Source organism: Calliopsis andreniformis, chromosome 4 (genome assembly GCF_051401765.1).
Source record: "Calliopsis andreniformis isolate RMS-2024a chromosome 4, iyCalAndr_principal, whole genome shotgun sequence".
NCBI classification, from domain to species: Eukaryota; Metazoa; Arthropoda; class Insecta; order Hymenoptera; family Andrenidae; genus Calliopsis; species Calliopsis andreniformis.
Window position 1 is genome coordinate 2,716,322 of NC_135065.1, and position 18,295 is coordinate 2,734,616.

At 34.0% G+C, this 18,295-nt stretch overlaps 1 protein-coding gene across 2 annotated transcripts in view; it reads left to right on the top strand.

The window, feature by feature from the left end:
• The window catches only part of LOC143177895 (sodium/potassium-transporting ATPase subunit beta-2), a 28,168-nt gene extending 18,002 nt beyond the window's left edge, over positions 1–10,166 (top strand). Inside the window, exons 2-7 of one of the 2 annotated variants that reach the window (XR_013001672.1) lie at positions 4,451–4,591; positions 4,665–4,784; positions 5,244–5,425; positions 5,559–5,838; positions 6,764–7,079; positions 9,194–10,166. Coding sequence is in view for 1 of the 2 variants with exons in the window: in XM_076376188.1 (XP_076232303.1) it covers positions 4,451–4,591; positions 4,665–4,784; positions 5,244–5,425; positions 5,559–5,838; positions 6,764–6,867 (827 nt within the window). In the remaining variant the exon portion in view is untranslated. Of the gene's footprint in view, positions 1–4,450; positions 4,592–4,664; positions 4,785–5,243; positions 5,426–5,558; positions 5,839–6,763 lie in introns of both variants that reach the window. The other variant, XM_076376188.1, reaches the window with a different exon arrangement.
• The last annotated feature ends 8,129 nt before the right edge of the window (positions 10,167–18,295 follow it).

Genomic DNA, 18,295 nt, shown 5'->3' on the forward strand with positions numbered 1-18,295 from the left:
AAAAGCGAAAATTTTGTAATGAAGGAGTACTGTAGAGTATTTATTAAGCTTATGACTTGAAAATTATACAAATTTATAGGTTGCAGATGTAAAAAAGTCGTGTAAAAATTGGTTTACAATTTGCAACTTGCCACTTGCAATTTCCAGATAAATTTTTGCACGATACACATCCACCGCGGAAAAAGAGATCCAGGTGTATGTATTTATAATTTGATTTATTGTAACAATTGGGCTTAAAAAGTAACTTAGAAAAAATTGCTATTCTCGTATTCTACAGAATCTTTTGTTTAACTATAGGTATATACAATATTATGCATGATGTTTTGAAGAAGAATAAATTATTAAGTTAAAGGTAGGAACGCATTAGGACCTCAATTAACCGATTTAACACGGGGCTTATTGTTAGCTCCAAAATATCCTCTTGAAGGCTAATTTTATTATTTCCAGTAGACTGCTATTAAATTGTAGTTCAAGTCTCAGTTGATGTTCTACTGTACTCTTCTTGTCATTACATCGAATAGCTTTAAAAATGAATAACACAGACTACAATAGACTGAAACGTGGTTAATCGAGCTTTTATTATATCTAGAGAAATTAAAATAATCTAAAAGTATAATTTTCTATATTGTTACTACCCTTAGGAAAGAGTTTTAAACAATATGAAGTTATTTAAAAATATTGTAGTTTTTGAAACGTAAAATGCTATTGTATGAATAAAAAATATATGAGAATGTTAGATGGGTTTGGTACAGTAGTATTTTGCATTTTCAAGAACTATAATATTTTTAAATAGATTCGTATTGTTGCGTTTGGTCGAAAACTTCTTGTCAGGGGTAATACTGTGCAGAATTGGTAAGGTTGCACTCGAGACAAATTTTGACATAGTAGTTATTACTAATTTGGCTAATAATATGCTATATCTGAAAGTGTGCTTGAAGTCAGACGGTTCATGGTTCTATTTACTGTAACCATATAAATCCACATTTTTTCCATATGCAAACTTACTAGTTTTGTACAGTAAAAATGTGCAATGGATACACAGTAGAGTTGATTCAGGTTGTTTTCAAACATGTGAGACATTTCAAGAGGCTAGATTCTAGACACAAAGACAATGACAAAGGTTCATGTGCAAATATTCCTGGAATCGTTTAGTTTATTAAATTGCATACGGTGTGATACTTTCTTTAAGATCTACGACTGTGTGCTATTCATTCAAGAGGCCAGAATATCTCTGGGCCTAGTACGCCCTTAAAGAAAATGGTACATCGTTCAGAAAAGCAATGGACCAGCGTAAGAAACTATGTGTTTTCGGGCATGAATGCATTTAAACTTCCTTTATTGTCTTTATAAATAGACTCAATTTATAATTTTTTACAAATTCTAGACCAGCATTTTACGCAGCACAAAATAGCATATAACTAAAAAAGTATATGTTGTCGGATACATGTGCATATGAACTTCTTTCATTGCCTTCGTGTTTAGAACCCGTCTTGCAAAAATGTCCCACATGTTTGAAAGTACCCTATACAGATTCGACAAAAGCAACGAACACGCTAAAGATTACACAAAAGAAGTTGTAGATAGTGATGCTTTCGAATTGATGTTGGTCGTTGCATCAACAAGATCAATTGTATTAGTGATTTAAAATCTCTGCGAGAGGTTAAATGTGTGGAGTAATTTAACACGATTTTTAAAAGCCGCCGACGTCTGTTAGACTGGAGGAATTAATCAGCGCGTGGTAGCACGCCCTATAATATAGGTTAATTGCATTAATCGTTGGTTCAATTTAAAGGAAGATCAAAGCGTGTGGTCAAGTGGAGCAATTCAATTATGCGCCGATTCAATGTCTCTGAAGGTCGCGTCTCGGATTCTATTCTTTGCCAAATTGACCTTCTGAACATCACTTACCTCCTAAGAGTTTATTGAGTACTTTACATATTCACGATAATATTGTTAATACATAATAGATATCGACTATATACTTTAGATATTACGTAGAACCTCGATTAATATACAGTTTCGCGAATATGTTCGTTAGGAACAAAAATTATAACTTCTGAGTTAATTCTAATAATTTTTTACATAAACCTAAATCTTCTAATATATATTTTTTAAAAGGTACCACGACGCATTAATTAGCGAATAAGAAATATAGAGCTTGATTTAAAAAATTGAAATCATCGATTTCTTATTAGAATAAAAAATCTTTTCGTTGTTATTGAATACTAATTTTTTGTTTTTGTCCATTAGATAAAACATTGTATAACGTCGTAGTTAATTTCTTACATTTCAGTTTCTCTTTTCTAGTGTTTTCATTGTCTCTTATAGATATTATCGAATGTCATCATTCTAAATATTTTAATACAAAAGGCAAAATTTCATAATTATGTATAATTACAATTTGTGTGTAGATAGAATAAATAATAATTTATTTAATTCCTTCTTTATTTAATGATTGAGTAGCTTTACAAATATATGGGTTACGATAGATAAAAAGTAAAATTTATGAAAGTAAATTTTGTAATTGTATTAGCATCGTGAAATCGCAAGTACTTAGTTCTTGAAGATTTAGTAATTATTTACAAAATAAATAATATATCGAAAATTCACCGTTAAGGGATGAGAAAGATTGTTACAAACGTTTCCTATTCTATTCCCTACTCTACTCTATTTTACACTGTTTGAAAATGGTACCAATAGTGTTATATTCGTTTACTTTTCTAATTTTCTGAAGACATTGCAAATATCCATGAGATTCATAAGGCTAAATTTGTCATAATTAATTGGTACTCCGCCTGCGTCAGCAAAACAGAGGGTGACTCCTATCGTCATTACAGTTGGAATGTAGAAATTAATTGATTCTCCAGTATGAGGACAAAGTACATATATAGTTGTTGAGTAATACAGTAAATGAACATTAAGTAAAATATATCTACATCTTGTTCTTGTAACAGGACCTAGGAGCCTATAAATAATGGTGTACTTTTTATAATTTAATACAGAAATTAACCAGTTTTGCAAGAAACAAATCTCAAGTATCTACTCTATGCTTTCTTGTATAATATGATGTGTACAACAATACTAAAAAAATATTATGGAAATTTCAATTGCAATTTATTGGCGACAGAAAGTTAATTAATTTTATGTACGAACTTCTGTGAAACTACTCGAAGCTGTTCAAAAATCGTGGACATTATATTTTCATAGAAAACGATTTTATCTCAATCATAGCAGCTTTCAACAACTATTAAGCCATCCGTGTAATCTCATTCATTGTACCTGTTATAAAACCGTGAATATCGTGCAGTAATGTGAAACCGCATAAAAGACCAGCGGAAATACACGAATTGAAAACGGAAATACGGGAAATGGAACTCGGATGTAATATGGTTGAGCTTTGACTGCGCTGATAATTGTTACACTGCTCGTGCGAACTTGCATCTGTCACTGTACATTTTTTGCAGAATAAAAAATTCTTAAAATAAATAGGATGACACTTAAGTAATATTAATCGACAATTTTAGTAAATAATGACATGGATGATTATTGCAAAATCGAAGCAGAAATTTTAATAGTACATAGTGTCAAATGTAACAACACTATCACAATTTATTTAGTTTTATAATAATCAGGTACATAAATTATAATCTCCAGATCGGTACAGTCACTATAACGAGCAATGAATTCACAGTTCATCTTTAGAATGTGAACTATATATTAAATATTTAATACTACTACTATAATAATAGGTATTATTATATTAATATGAAATATAATATTAATAATAATATAATATTAAACTATAATATTAGTATAAAATAATACTGTTCTAATATTATTATTAAATAGTACCTACTATTTTCACAATATTATTTTACTAAAATATTAGTAACTTATATTACTACAAATCAGCTATTTTATTTTTTACCATTTTATCGCACTTCAAAACCCGATATACTTTAAAATTTCACTAATAATTTGAAACTGTAATTATTATAGAATTACTTACCTTCCTTGTTTCTGTCAAAATCAGAGATTAATAAATTAAAGTAAATTCTACTTCAATATGTATATGCAAAGCTTTTTACTATGACCAAAAGGAGAAACGTCCATAGAACAATATTATATGACAATAGATGTTACGTATGAGTATCATAATTGTTTTAATACTAAGTTTCTAATAATTATTAAAGATGTCAATATCATGTATAGCTCAATATCTTCTCTAATTTTAAAATATATGCGATATAAGTAATATACATATTTCGATAAAGAATATGATGTGATTAAATATAGGTCTCCAATTTCTTAATTTCTTTCTTCTATCATCTTTTAATTTTTGAGATTTCTCTATGGCCAGGTCTCTACTTTATTTTCATGACTCAGAAAGTATGTCATCTTGTTTATGCCAGTCCTAAGTGACAAGAATTAATTGAATTTTCTGTTACAGGTAAAATAGGATTATTCTATTTGATCTTCTACGGGGTGCTGGCAGCGTTGGTTGCGATTTGCTTTTGGGGTTTCTTCCAAACGTTGGACCCAAGGATACCAAGATGGCAGTTGGAACGCTCAATAATTGGAACAAATCCTGGTAAAACATTTATAAGGAAATAGTTACGCACATACATTTGACATTTTTTCCTAACTAATATTGTTATTCGTAGGTTTAGGATTTAGGCCAAGACCACCATTAGAGAACGTGGAGAGCACCTTGATCTGGTATAGGGGAACAGACAGCGAGAACTTCAATTACTGGGTCAATTCATTAACATCTTTTCTCACAGGTAACGATTATAAATAAACAATTTCTTAGATCCTTGATTATTTATTTAGTCGATTAATTCATAACATTGATTGAGAAGTAGAAAATACAAATAAGTAAAGAACTGAATGATTAATAGCTTCTAAACGCATTAATAGAACTAAGAATTGGTATTGGGCAATGTTGAACCGTTTTAAAGGATTTTACTTAATTTATGTTTTTGTACATGAACATGACAAAAATACTTCAAGATTATAATGTTTATTCATATAACTTCGTAACAATAATAATTTCTTTCAATAAGATTTATTCATATACTAATGACTGAATAAAATTAATTCGAAGAAATAGGTGGAATAATGGCAAACTTATAAAGATAAGATCTGTATAAAAACTATAGTCCATAGAAAATTCTCTACTTAAACACACCGTGTATATTTTGATCAAATAAATCCTATTATTATCGTTATTCGTTTTCCAGACTATATAACGCCAGGTTCGGTTCCTGGTCTTGGTGCAAACATTAATAAATGTAACTACAATCAGCTTCCACCTCCTGGTAAAGTCTGTGCCGTCGACGTTAAGAACTGGCATCCTTGTACTAAAGAGAACAAATATAATTATCACAAATCTGCTCCGTGCATTTTCCTCAAGCTTAACAAGGTATGTATCTCTATTGCCTTAGTAAAAGTATGATAAGTAGAATATCAACGTTGTTAAATGATCTTATTTAACGACAGTATTTCCTAATCCCAATTTTTCCGCTGACAGAAATGAACTAAATGAAACTTTTTAGATATATGGCTGGAAACCAGAATTTTACAATGACACTGAAACGTTACCGGATAAAATGCCTCTAGATCTCAAGGAACATATTGCTAATTTAAAGGCAAACGATTCTTTGCAACTTAATACAGTGTGGGTGTCTTGCGAAGGCGAGAATCCTGCGGACCAAGAGAACATAGGACCAATTAATTACATACCACGAAGAGGTTTCCCTGGATACTTCTATCCATATGAAAATTCCGAGGGATACCTCAGCCCCTTAGTGGCTATTCATTTCGTTCGTCCTCGCAGTAAGTGTGAATGATAAACTTATAGATATAAAATTAATTAAATGTATAAATTCAGTAATATAAAGGATGACTAAATATGAACTGTTATCTAAAATCACAAGTCAATGAATTAGTAGAGTGAACAGAAGAGTTAATGGTTTTTAGGGTAGATAGTATTTGCAAAATGGGGTAGAGAAGTTTTAGTAAGTGTAGGTGGAAAAATTAATACTTTACAAAGTTAGAAACAATTTTTTGTTTCCATTTAGAGAGTGACTTATTTGTTTAAAGGGCTATTGTGCCCTATGAAAACAATGGATCACCTTATCATTTCTTTTTTTCTAGTTACAAAAGATTTTCTACTTGTCTTTCTTCCATTTTCACACATGCTTGATACCATCCAATTGCGTTTCAACACATTACGATAGTTTCCAAAACAAGCACATCGCTCACTTAAACGAAAACAATAAATTTTTTATAACTTTGTAAATATTAACTTTTTAATATCTGCCCTAAAAGTTATGAACCCTTTTTTTTACCCTATATAAAAGAGTTCTGTCTAATTTTAAGATCCAGGGTCAACTCAACTTCAACTTGTAATAAGTTATTGACTTCATCTTTCTATTAGCTTCAATGTAGCAACAGAAAAATCTCTTGTTCTTGGAAAAGCTTAAAGTTACCTTAATACTTCAGAAAATATAAGATATAGAAAAATTAAATTACATCCGACAGATGAGTCTCTTCAAGCGCGATTATCTCATTTAAAACTATTTTTAATAAAGCCAATAGATAAAAAATTGTTTTAAATAATAGTTCTTATTGTACGTACAATAGATGTAATTAGATCTCAAATTAAATGCTTCTTCTATAAAAGTTGTAATAATTGCTCTATAGTGAAATTATCTTTTTAATGATCGTTCTAAAGTGAAAAATAAATATTCTGTTACAGCTGGAATTTTAATAAATGTAGAGTGCAAGGCGTGGGCCAAGAATATAAAACACAGTCGTAACGATAAAATAGGCGCAGTCCATTTCGAATTGATGATAGATTAACTGTGTCTACAATACTGGCCTTTTTTGGCTTTTCCTTTGCTAGCGTGCAGCAAAACTAAGCGTGAATCTCATATTTTTTGACTCTTCGATGTAGCTGAATGCTTTTGAATTAAGCCACAAAGATGTCGGAGATCGACGACTGCTGCCAAAGTGGATAAAATTCTTATCAAGTACAAAATTAAAAGGATTTTTTATGTTTATACTGTTGGAAAGTAAGTAAGTTCTCCGCGCACCGAGAAAAATATCAGATTTTACAATACTTCATTGCAATTTTCAATTTTTCCTTCGAATTTTATGAACGAAATGTAGTATTAACCTTTGATTGATTTAATTTACCATATCAAAATTATACGTTATTAATATTATAGTAAGATTATTTATTAGGAGTTACTATGGATGTGTTTTAACGATAAATATTATTAGAGAATATTCTCATAAGATATTTTGCGAATAAAAAGATTATTCTCGGTGCAGTTTTATATAACAAATGATTTCTGTTATAACGTCTCTTTTTCGATATTAAGTTACAATCAAACATTATATGTATCGATTTATATTGGATTTTAGCTTAATTTGAGAATTATTGTAAATTTTTTTGTGTTCTTCAAAATATGAATTTTTTATTTGGTGTGTATTAATTTTATTGGACAAAAAAGAAAATAGAAATGATTACGGTAAATCGAACTTTCCAAAAATCTATTTACAGTATTTAAGAGATTACGAATAATTCATTAGTTTAATTAATCAAGCGTCCCCTCTGAGAGTTTGAGATCATTTAAACGTTGAAAATGGGTAATTAATTCGAAAACCATACAACTTATGTACCATATTTCTCAACTATTTTTTGTCGGAAAAATTTGTGCCTGTAAGTACCCATTTCGAAAGGATCTCTTAAACGTGACAAAGAATACACATATATTTCTTTTGAAGTATGTAAATGTGTCGTATGTGTACCATATATTTTTATTGATAAGATATCCTTGTTTTAAATCGTGAATTGTTATTACCTACCTATTTCCATCGTCTTTAATTGTGAAATAGTAAACATGATTCAAACACATTCCTCGAACGAATTGCGTTTCATATTTATTTTATTTACCGATTGTTATCTAAATATGGTTGTTATAAAAAGACGCACTTTTAGTTTCATTTTGACAATCTTTTTGCTTTTCTATTGAAATTGAATAAGATTCACAAAAGCCAGTATTTCCTCAGTTGTTACAAATATATTAATTTATCGTGTGCATTTGTCAATATTAGAAACATGTTTATTATGTGGTTGAAACGAAATAATAAAATATCATTATTGTAAAATGTCTGGCTATGAGAGACTGACACGCATCTCAGTACTAAATAAAAGTAAGGTCTAATAATTAAAAAATGAAACTGACTGCCTTAAAATCTCTTCCAAATTTAATATAGCTTTTCATAAAAATTTTTGACTATTTATACTACGATATAATAGGTTACACGCAAATTGCCAATAAGCACTTTGAGATTACCGATTCAATATATTTAGAAAATTATTGCTCCGATGTATAAAACATTATCATATAAAAATTATAACATTGTCGAATACTAAATTCCACTTGAATAATTAAAATTAGTATAATAAGGTAAAAATTAAACTTTCATTCAACGTTTGTTGAAAGATGATCATTATATTAATAAACGACGGCTTAGTTTAAACTGGCGATAATAATGGATGAATAAATGAACAGGATACATTTAGATTAATGTATGGATATTAAGATTAAACTTTCAAGTACATACGTATGTAGAGCTTTGAATATAACAAGTAGATAGGAAATTCAAAGTCAGTTTCATATTCTAGAAATATTTTCAACATGTAAGTGAGTAAATTATTTCCCAAAAAACAAAATATTTTCTTATTTCTAAAGTACCTTTAAATGTGTATATCAATTTACATAACTTGTATCTGATAATTGCACATCAAATATATAAAACAGGAGTTTCATCATGGTGTAGTTATTTTATTGTTTGTGAATAACACTTTTTATTAAAAGTATGAGCTCCAACTGTAGTTTACTGTACAAAGCTGGTAAGGTTGCATCTGGAAAAAAAATGCAGATCTACATGGTTACTGTAGATAGGACCGTCTGACTTCACATGTATTTTCGGACCTTGCATGTTATTCGCTGACTGGGGTCAGTTTGAGCAGACCTGACTGTTGACCACAGCTTACTTGAGTCATATAGTGCACAGCACGATCACCCATCTGTAACTTCTCAAACGTGATCAACACGATTTCATGATTTCTTACGAACTTTAACTAGGCTCTAATGCATGATGTTCTTGTAAACAGGAGCTGGAAGAAAGAAGAACGATTTGCAGAAGTCATCGATCCATGCATTATAAATGCACCATCGATCATCCTCTGAGTCGACACGCAATATTCAAGATTTCAATCATAATAACTTGTATTTAATATACACAGACGACACACATCCAAACGCTGCGAAATGGAATAAAATACATGTAATAAAATGCATAGAACAATATGTTTATTTTATTTTTTTTTGTCTATTACAACAGTCTTTTAAGTACGAAAATGACTTAAATGTGATTCTGTGGTGAACAGTGTTTTCATATACAGGGACAAAATGTCTTCCAGTGACGTCATAAGGTAGAAAAGTTCTGGTACTGAAACATGTATAAATACTATGAACTGTCGGCACGCTCCTCAGTCGCTCCAAGATGGTTTCCTTGCTCAATGATCGGACCATACGCTGTAATCCATCGAGGAACATCATCAAGTGTCTTCAGTTTAGGGAACTTATCACAGAAAAGATTTAAGTTTAAATCTTCAATGTCCAACTAGGAACAAAATTGTCGTGTAGCCGTCTTTAGAATTTCTTCTGTTTATTTTAGTAAATCGACTGCGGTCCTATGTCTGTTTAGTGCTCAGGCAAGGTAGCTCGGGTAACTGGTATAGTGATACGGCGAAAGACCTCAATATGTAATGCCTAACCATCTATTCAATATTTCGCCCGAAGAACCAACCTCTGCCTAACATTAACTGCTTCGATTAGAGAAACACCGTGATTCTAGCAGGATCGACTAATGTTAGCTTAATTAGCTAATATGGCTGTAGGAATGCAGAGTACTTTACTAATAATAAGCTTTATCGAGAAAAACATAACCACTTTAATGTGATGTACGATGTGTACAAAATTTTATACTTATTAGATACACAACATTATACATTACAATTGTATAAAATCCTCCTAACTAATTATTTATACAAATAAAACTTACTGTAAAAAGTATAATCTGCATTTACTGATTTGTGAAACCACAACCCTGACCCATTCCTCTATTTCCACCCGAAAATATTTCTTTTGCTACTGAAAATTAGCATCTTCAACAATTTTTTGAAAATTTCGATGCACATCTTCAGATATCATATTCCCCTGATACTTTTGTACATTTCGGACAAAACATGAATTCCGTTTCCCGCTAATTTTTCGAAGACCTCCTCAGGTATCATGTTCCCCTGATACATTAACACAATGTCGGTGAAAATGTGAATCCCGTTTCCCGCTAATCTTTCGAAAACCTCCTCAGCTATCATGTTCTCCTGATACTTTTACAGATTTCGGGCTAAATGTGAATTCCGTTTCCCGTTAATTTTTCGAAGACCTCCTCAGATATCATGTTCTCCTGATACTTTAACACAATTTCGGGCAAAATGTAAATTCCGTTTCTCGCTAATTTTTCGAAGACCTCCTCAGATATCATGTTCTCCAGATACTTTAACACAATTTCGGGCAAAATGTGAATTCCGTTTCTCGCTAATTTTTCGAAGACCTCCTCAGATATCATCTTCTCCTGATACTTTAACACAATTTCGGGCAAAATGTGAATTCCGTTTCACGCTAATTTTTCGAAAACCTCCTCAGCTATCATGTTCTCCTGATACATTAACACAATGTCGGTGAAAATGTGAATCCCGTTTCCCGCTAATCTTTCGAAAACCTCCTCAGCTATCATGTTCTCCTGATACTTTAACACAATTTCGGTGAAAATATGAATTCCGTTTCCCACTAATTTTTCGAAGACCTCCTCAGCTATCATGTTCTCCTGATACTTTAACACAATTTCGGTGAAAATATGAATTACGTTTCCCGCTAAGTTTCCGAAGACCTCCTCAGATATCATGTTGTCCTGATACTTTAACATAATTTGGATCAAAACATGAATTCCGTTTCCCGCTAATCTTTCGAAGACCTCCTCAGCTATCATGTTCTCCTGATACTTTTACAGATTTCGGGCAAAATGTAAATTCCGTTTCCCGCTAATCTTTCGAAGACCTCCTCAGATATCATGTTCTCCTGATACTTTAACACAATTACGGGCAAAATGTGAATTCCGTTTCCCGCTAATCTTTCGAAGACCTCCTCAGCTATCATGTTCTCCTGATACTTTAACACAATGTCGGTGAAAATGTGAATCCCGTTTCCCGCTAATCTTTCGAAAACCTCCTCAGCTATCATGTTCTCCTGATACTTTTACAGATTTCGGGCAAAATGTGAATTCCGTTTCCCGCTAATCTTTCGAAGACCTCCTCAGATATCATGTTCTCCTTATACTTTAACACAATTTCGGTGAAAATATGAATTCCGTTTCCCACTAATTTTTCGAAGACCTCCTCAGCTATCATGTTTTCCTGATACTTTAACACAATTTCGGTGAAAATATGAATTACGTTTCCCGCTAAGTTTCCGAAGACCTCCTCAGATATCATGTTGTCCTGATACTTTAACATAATTTCGGTGAAAATATGAATTCCGTTCCCAATAATTTTTCGAAGACCTCCTCAGCTATCATGTTCTCCTGATACTTTAACACAATTTCGGTGAAAATATGAATTCCGTTTCCCACTAATCTTTCGAAGACCTCCTCAGCTATCATGTTCTCCTGATACTTTTACAGATTTCGGACTAAATGTGAATTCCGTTTCCCGCTAATCTTTCGAAGACCTCCTCAGCTATCATGTTCTCCTGATACTTTTACAGATTTCGGGCTAAATGTGAATTCCGTTTCCCGTTAATTTTTCGAAGACCTCCTCAGGTATCATGTTCTCCTGATACTTTAACACAATTTCGGGCAAAATGTGAATTCCGTTTCACGCTAATCTTTCGAAGACCCCCTCAGATATCATGTTCTCCTGATACTTTAACATAATTTGGATCAAAACATGAATTCCGTTTCCCGCTAACCTTTCGAAGACCTCCTCAAATATCATGTTCTCCTTATACTTTAACACAATTTCGGTGAAAATATGAATTCCGTTTCCCACTAATTTTTCGAAGACCTCCTCAGCTATCATGTTTTCCTGATACTTTAACACAATTTCGGTGAAAATATGAATTACGTTTCCCGCTAAGTTTCCGAAGACCTCCTCAGATATCATGTTGTCCTGATACTTTAACATAATTTCGGTGAAAATATGAATTCCGTTCCCAATAATTTTTCGAAGACCTCCTCAGCTATCATGTTCTCCTGATACTTTAACACAATTTCGGTGAAAATATGAATTCCGTTTCCCACTAATCTTTCGAAGACCTCCTCAGCTATCATGTTCTCCTGATACTTTTACAGATTTCGGGCTAAATGTGAATTCCGTTTCCCGTTAATTTTTCGAAGACCTCCTCAGGTATCATGTTCTCCTGACACTTTAACACAATTTCGGGCAAAATGTAAATTCCGTTTCCCGCTAATCTTTCGAAGACCTCCTCAGATATCATGTTCTCCTGATACTTTAACACAATTTCGGGCAAAATGTGAATTCCGTTTCCCGCTAATCTTTCGAAGACCCCCTCAGATATCATGTTCTCCTGATACTTTAACATAATTTGGATCGAAACATGAATTCCGTTTCCCGCTAATCTTTCGAAGACCTCCTCAGGTATCATGTTCTCCTGATACTTTAACACAATTTCGGGCAAAATGTGAATTCCGTTTCTCGCTAATTTTTCGAAAGCCTCCTCAGCTATCATGTTCTACTGATACTTTAACACAATGTCGGTGAAAATGTGAATCCCGTTTCCCGCTAAGTTTCCGAAGACCTCCTCAGATATCATGTTGTCCTGATACTTTAACATAATTTGGATCAAAACATGAATTCCGTTTCCCGCTAATCTTTCGAAGACCTCCTCAGCTATCATGTTGTCCTGATACTTTAACATAATTTGGATCAAAACATGAATTCCGTTTCCCGCTAATCTTTCGAAGACCTCCTCAGCTATCATGTTCTCCTGATACTTTAACACAATGTCGGTGAAAATGTGAATCCCGTTTCCCGCTAATCTTTCGAAAACCTCCTCAGCTATCATGTTCTCCTGATACTTTTACACATTTCGGGCTAAATGTGAATTCCGTTTCCCGTTAATTTTTCGAAGACCTCCTCAGGTATCATGTTCTCCTGATACTTTAACACAATTTCGGGCAAAATGTAAATTCCGGTTCCCGCTAATCTTTCGAAGACCTCCTCAGATATCATGTTCTCCTGATACTTTAACACAATTTCGGGCAAAATGTGAATTCCGTTTCCCGCTAATCTTTCGAAGACCCCCTCAGCTAACATGTTCTCCTGATACTTTTACAGATTTCGGGCAAAATATGAATTCCGTTTCCCGCTAATCTTTCGAAGACCTCCTCAGATATCATGTTCTCCTGATACTTTAACACAATTTCGGGCAAAATGTGAATTCCGTTTCTCGCTAATTTTTCGAAGACCTCCTCAGCTATCATGTTCTGCTGATACTTTTACAGATTTCGGGCAAAATGTGAATTACGTTTCCCGCTAAGTTTCCGAAGACCTCCTCAGATATCATGTTGTCCTGATACTTTAACATAATTTCGGTGAAAATATGAATTCCGTTCCCAATAATTTTTCGAAGACCTCCTCAGCTATCATGTTCTCCTGATACTTTAACACAATGTCGGTGAAAATGTGAATCCCGTTTCCCGCTAATCTTTCGAAAACCTCCTCAGCTATCATGTTCTCCTGATACTTTAACACAATGTCGGTGAAAATGTGAATCCCGTTTCCCGCTAATCTTTCGAAAACCTCCTCAGCTATCATGTTCTCCTGATACTTTTACAGATTTCGGGCAAAATGTGAATTCCGTTTCCCGCTAATCTTTCGAAGACCTCCTCAGATATCATGTTCTCCTGATACTTTAACACAATTTCGGTGAAAATATGAATTCCGTTTCCCACTAATTTTTCGAAGACCTCCTCAGATATCATGTTCTCCTGATACTTTAACACAATTTCGGGCAAAATGTGAATTCCGTTTCTCGCTAATTTTTCGAAGACCTCCTCAGCTATCATGTTCTGCTGATACTTTTACAAATTTCGGGCAATATGTGAATTCCGTTTACCGCTAATTTTTCGAAGACCTCCTCAGCTATCATGTTCTCCTGATACTTTAACACAATTTCGGTGAAAATATGAATTACGTTTCCCGCTAAGTTTCCGAAGACCTCCTCAGATATCATGTTGTCCTGATACTTTAACATAATTTGGATCAAAACATGAATTCCGTTTCCCGCTAATCTTTCGAAGACCTCCTCAGCTATCATGTTGTCCTGATACTTTAACATAATTTGGATCAAAACATGAATTCCGTTTCCCGCTAATCTTTCGAAGACCTCCTCAGCTATCATGTTCTCCTGATACTTTAACACAATGTCGGTGAAAATGTGAATCCCGTTTCCCGCTAATCTTTCGAAAACCTCCTCAGCTATCATGTTCTCCTGATACTTTTACAGATTTCGGGCAAAATGTGAATTCCGTTTCCCGCTAATCTTTCGAAGACCTCCTCAGATATCATGTTCTCCTGATACTTTAACACAATTTCGGTGAAAATATGAATTCCGTTTCCCACTAATTTTTCGAAGACCTCCTCAGATATCATGTTCTCCTGATACTTTAACACAATTTCGGGCAAAATGTGAATTCCGTTTCTCGCTAATTTTTCGAAGACCTCCTCAGCTATCATGTTCTGCTGATACTTTTACAGATTTCGGGCAAAATGTGAATTCCGTTTACCGCTAATTTTTCGAAGACCTCCTCAGCTATCATGTTCTCCTGATACTTTAACACAATTTCGGTGAAAATATGAATTCCGTTTCCCACTAATTTTTCGAAGACCTCCTCAGATATCATGTTCTCCTGATACTTTAACACAATTTCGGGCAAAATGTGAATTCCGTTTCTCGCTAATTTTTCGAAGACCTCCTCAGCTATCATGTTCTGCTGATACTTTTACAGATTTCGGGCAAAATGTGAATTCCGTTTACCGCTAATTTTTCGAAGACCTCCTCAGCTATCATGTTCTCCTGATACTTTAACACAATTTCGGTGAAAATATGAATTCCGTTCCCAATAATTTTTCGAAGACCTCCTCAGCTATCATGTTCTCCTGATACTTTAACACAATTTCGGTGAAAATATGAATTACGTTTCCCGCTAAGTTTCCGAAGACCTCCTCAGATATCATGTTGTCCTGATACTTTAACATAATTTGGATCAAAACATGAATTCCGTTTCCCGCTAATCTTTCGAAGACCTCCTCAGCTATCATGTTGTCCTGATACTTTAACATAATTTGGATCAGAACATGAATCCCGTTTCCCGCTAATCTTTCGAAAACCTCCTCAGCTATCATGTTCTCCTGATACTTTTACAGATTTCGGGCAAAATGTGAATTCCGTTTCCCGCTAATCTTTCGAAGACCTCCTCAGATATCATGTTCTCCTGATACTTTAACACAATTTCGGTGAAAATATGAATTCCGTTTCCCACTAATTTTTCGAAGACCTCCTCAGCTATCATGTTCTCCTGATACTTTAACACAATTTCGGTGAAAATATGAATTACGTTTCCCGCTGAGTTTCCGAAGACCTCCTCAGATATCATGTTGTCCTGATACTTTAACATAATTTGGATCAAAACATGAATTCCGTTTCCCGCTAATCTTTCGAAGACCTCCTCAGCTATCATGTTCTCCTGATACTTTTACAGATTTCGGGCTAAATGTGAATTCCGTTCCCGTTAATTTTTCGAAGACCTCCTCAGGTATCATGTTCTCCTGATACTTTAACACAATTTCGGGCAAAATGTGAATTCCGTTTCCCGCTAATCTTTCGAAGACCCCCTCAGCTATCATGTTCTCCTGATACTTTTACAGATTTCGGGCAAAATGTGAATTCCGTTTCCCGCTAATCTTTCGAAGACCTCCTCAGATATCATGTTCTCCTGATACTTTAACACAATTTCGGGCAAAATGTGAATTCCGTTTCTCGCTAATTTTTCGAAGACCTCCTCAGCTATCATGTTCTGCTGTGTACTTTTACAGATTTCGGGCAAAATGTGAATTACGTTTCCCGCTAAGTTTCCGAAGACCTCCTCAGATATCATGTTGTCCTGATACTTTAACATAATTTCGGTGAAAATATGAATTCCGTTCCCAATAATTTTTCGAAGACCTCCTCAGCTATCATGTTCTCCTGATACTTTAACACAATTTCGGTGAAAATATGAATTCCGTTTCCCACTAATCTTTCGAAGACCTCCTCAGCTATCATGTTCTCCTGATACTTTTACAGATTTCGGGCTAAATGTGAATTCCGTTTCCCGCTAATCTTTCGAAGACCTCCTCAGCTATCATGTTCTCCTGATACTTTAACACAATTTCGGTGAACTTATGAATTCCGTTTCCCACTAATTTTTCGAAGACCTCCTCAGCTATCATGTTCTCCTGATACTTTAACACAATTTCGGTGAAAATATGAATTACGTTTCCCGCTAAGTTTCCGAAGACCTCCTCAGATATCATGTTGTCCTGATACTTTAACATAATTTGGATCAAAACATGTATTCCGTTTCCCGCTAATCTTTCGAAGACCTCCTCAGCTATCATGTTCTCCTGATACTTTTACAGATTTCGGGCAAAATGTAAATTCCGTTTCCCGCTAATCTTTCGAAGACCTCCTCAGATATCATGTTCTCCTGATACTTTAACACAATTACGGGCAAAATGTGAATTCCGTTTCCCGCTAATCTTTCGAAGACCTCCTCAGCTATCATGTTCTCCTGATACTTTAACACAATGTCGGTGAAAATGTGAATCCCGTTTCCCGCTAATCTTTCGAAAACCTCCTCAGCTATCATGTTCTCCTGATACTTTTACAGATTTCGGGCAAAATGTGAATTCCGTTTCCCGCTAATCTTTCGAAGACCTCCTCAGATATCATGTTCTCCTTATACTTTAACACAATTTCGGTGAAAATATGAATTCCGTTTCCCACTAATTTTTCGAAGACCTCCTCAGCTATCATGTTCTCCTGATACTTTAACACAATTTCGGTGAAAATATGAATTCCGTTTCCCACTAATCTTTCGAAGACCTCCTCAGCTATCATGTTCTCCTGATACTTTTACAGATTTTGGGCAAAATGTGAATTCCGTTTCCCGCTAATTTTGCGAAGGCCTCCTCATATATGATGTTTTCTTGATACTTTTATACAATTCGGTCAAAATTGAAACCGTGTTCCCTACTAATTAATACGAAATGGTATACCCCCTTTTAACTCATATTCTCCTGATAGTTTTTGCTGATATTCGTTAGAATATGAATTCGTTAGAAAACGCATCCACTATAACCGCAGCTCGATTGAAGACGAAAAAAGAACGCGAGTAAAACGAACGAAAGAAAGTCTGAAAACAGTTACATGACAGTTTTGTTTTAAATTTCAAATTAAAAATATAAACTTAATAACTTACTTATAATTCAATTGTTAAATAAAGATACTTGACGATGTCTCTCGATGGATTGTTGTTTCTTTCGACGTATCGTTTGACCACTGATCAAGGATGACACATACTCAAAAACCGCATGAATCTTTGACCCGGATCAGGGGAAGTTAACTTAGGAACCGATCAGGGAGGGTATGAACCCTGCTGTTCGGTGATCTCACGAGGTAGGAAGGAAACTTTTCGAATATGGTTAATTCTCCACCTCCTCATATAACACAGATACGTCTTAAAAACGTCTTAAAGATATTCGAATAAAGCCCTAAAAAAATCCAAGACGTCGCTGATGTTCGATGTTACAAATCAGTGTGTCTTTAGGACATCTGAGAAGACATTCATAAGACATCTTAAAGACGTTCAAATTACGTCTATAAGACGTTCAAACGAAAAATATACGTCTTTAAGACGTCTTACGGACATAAATTTCGCGAGTCTTTAAGACGTACGCTGTTGGATCTTTTTAAGACGTCTAAATTATGTTGGAGGACATTCAAGTATAAAATGGACATAAAATAGATATCTTCAAGATGTGTGATATCTGGGGAGACGTCTCTCAGCAGCACGTTTAATACCAGCTGTA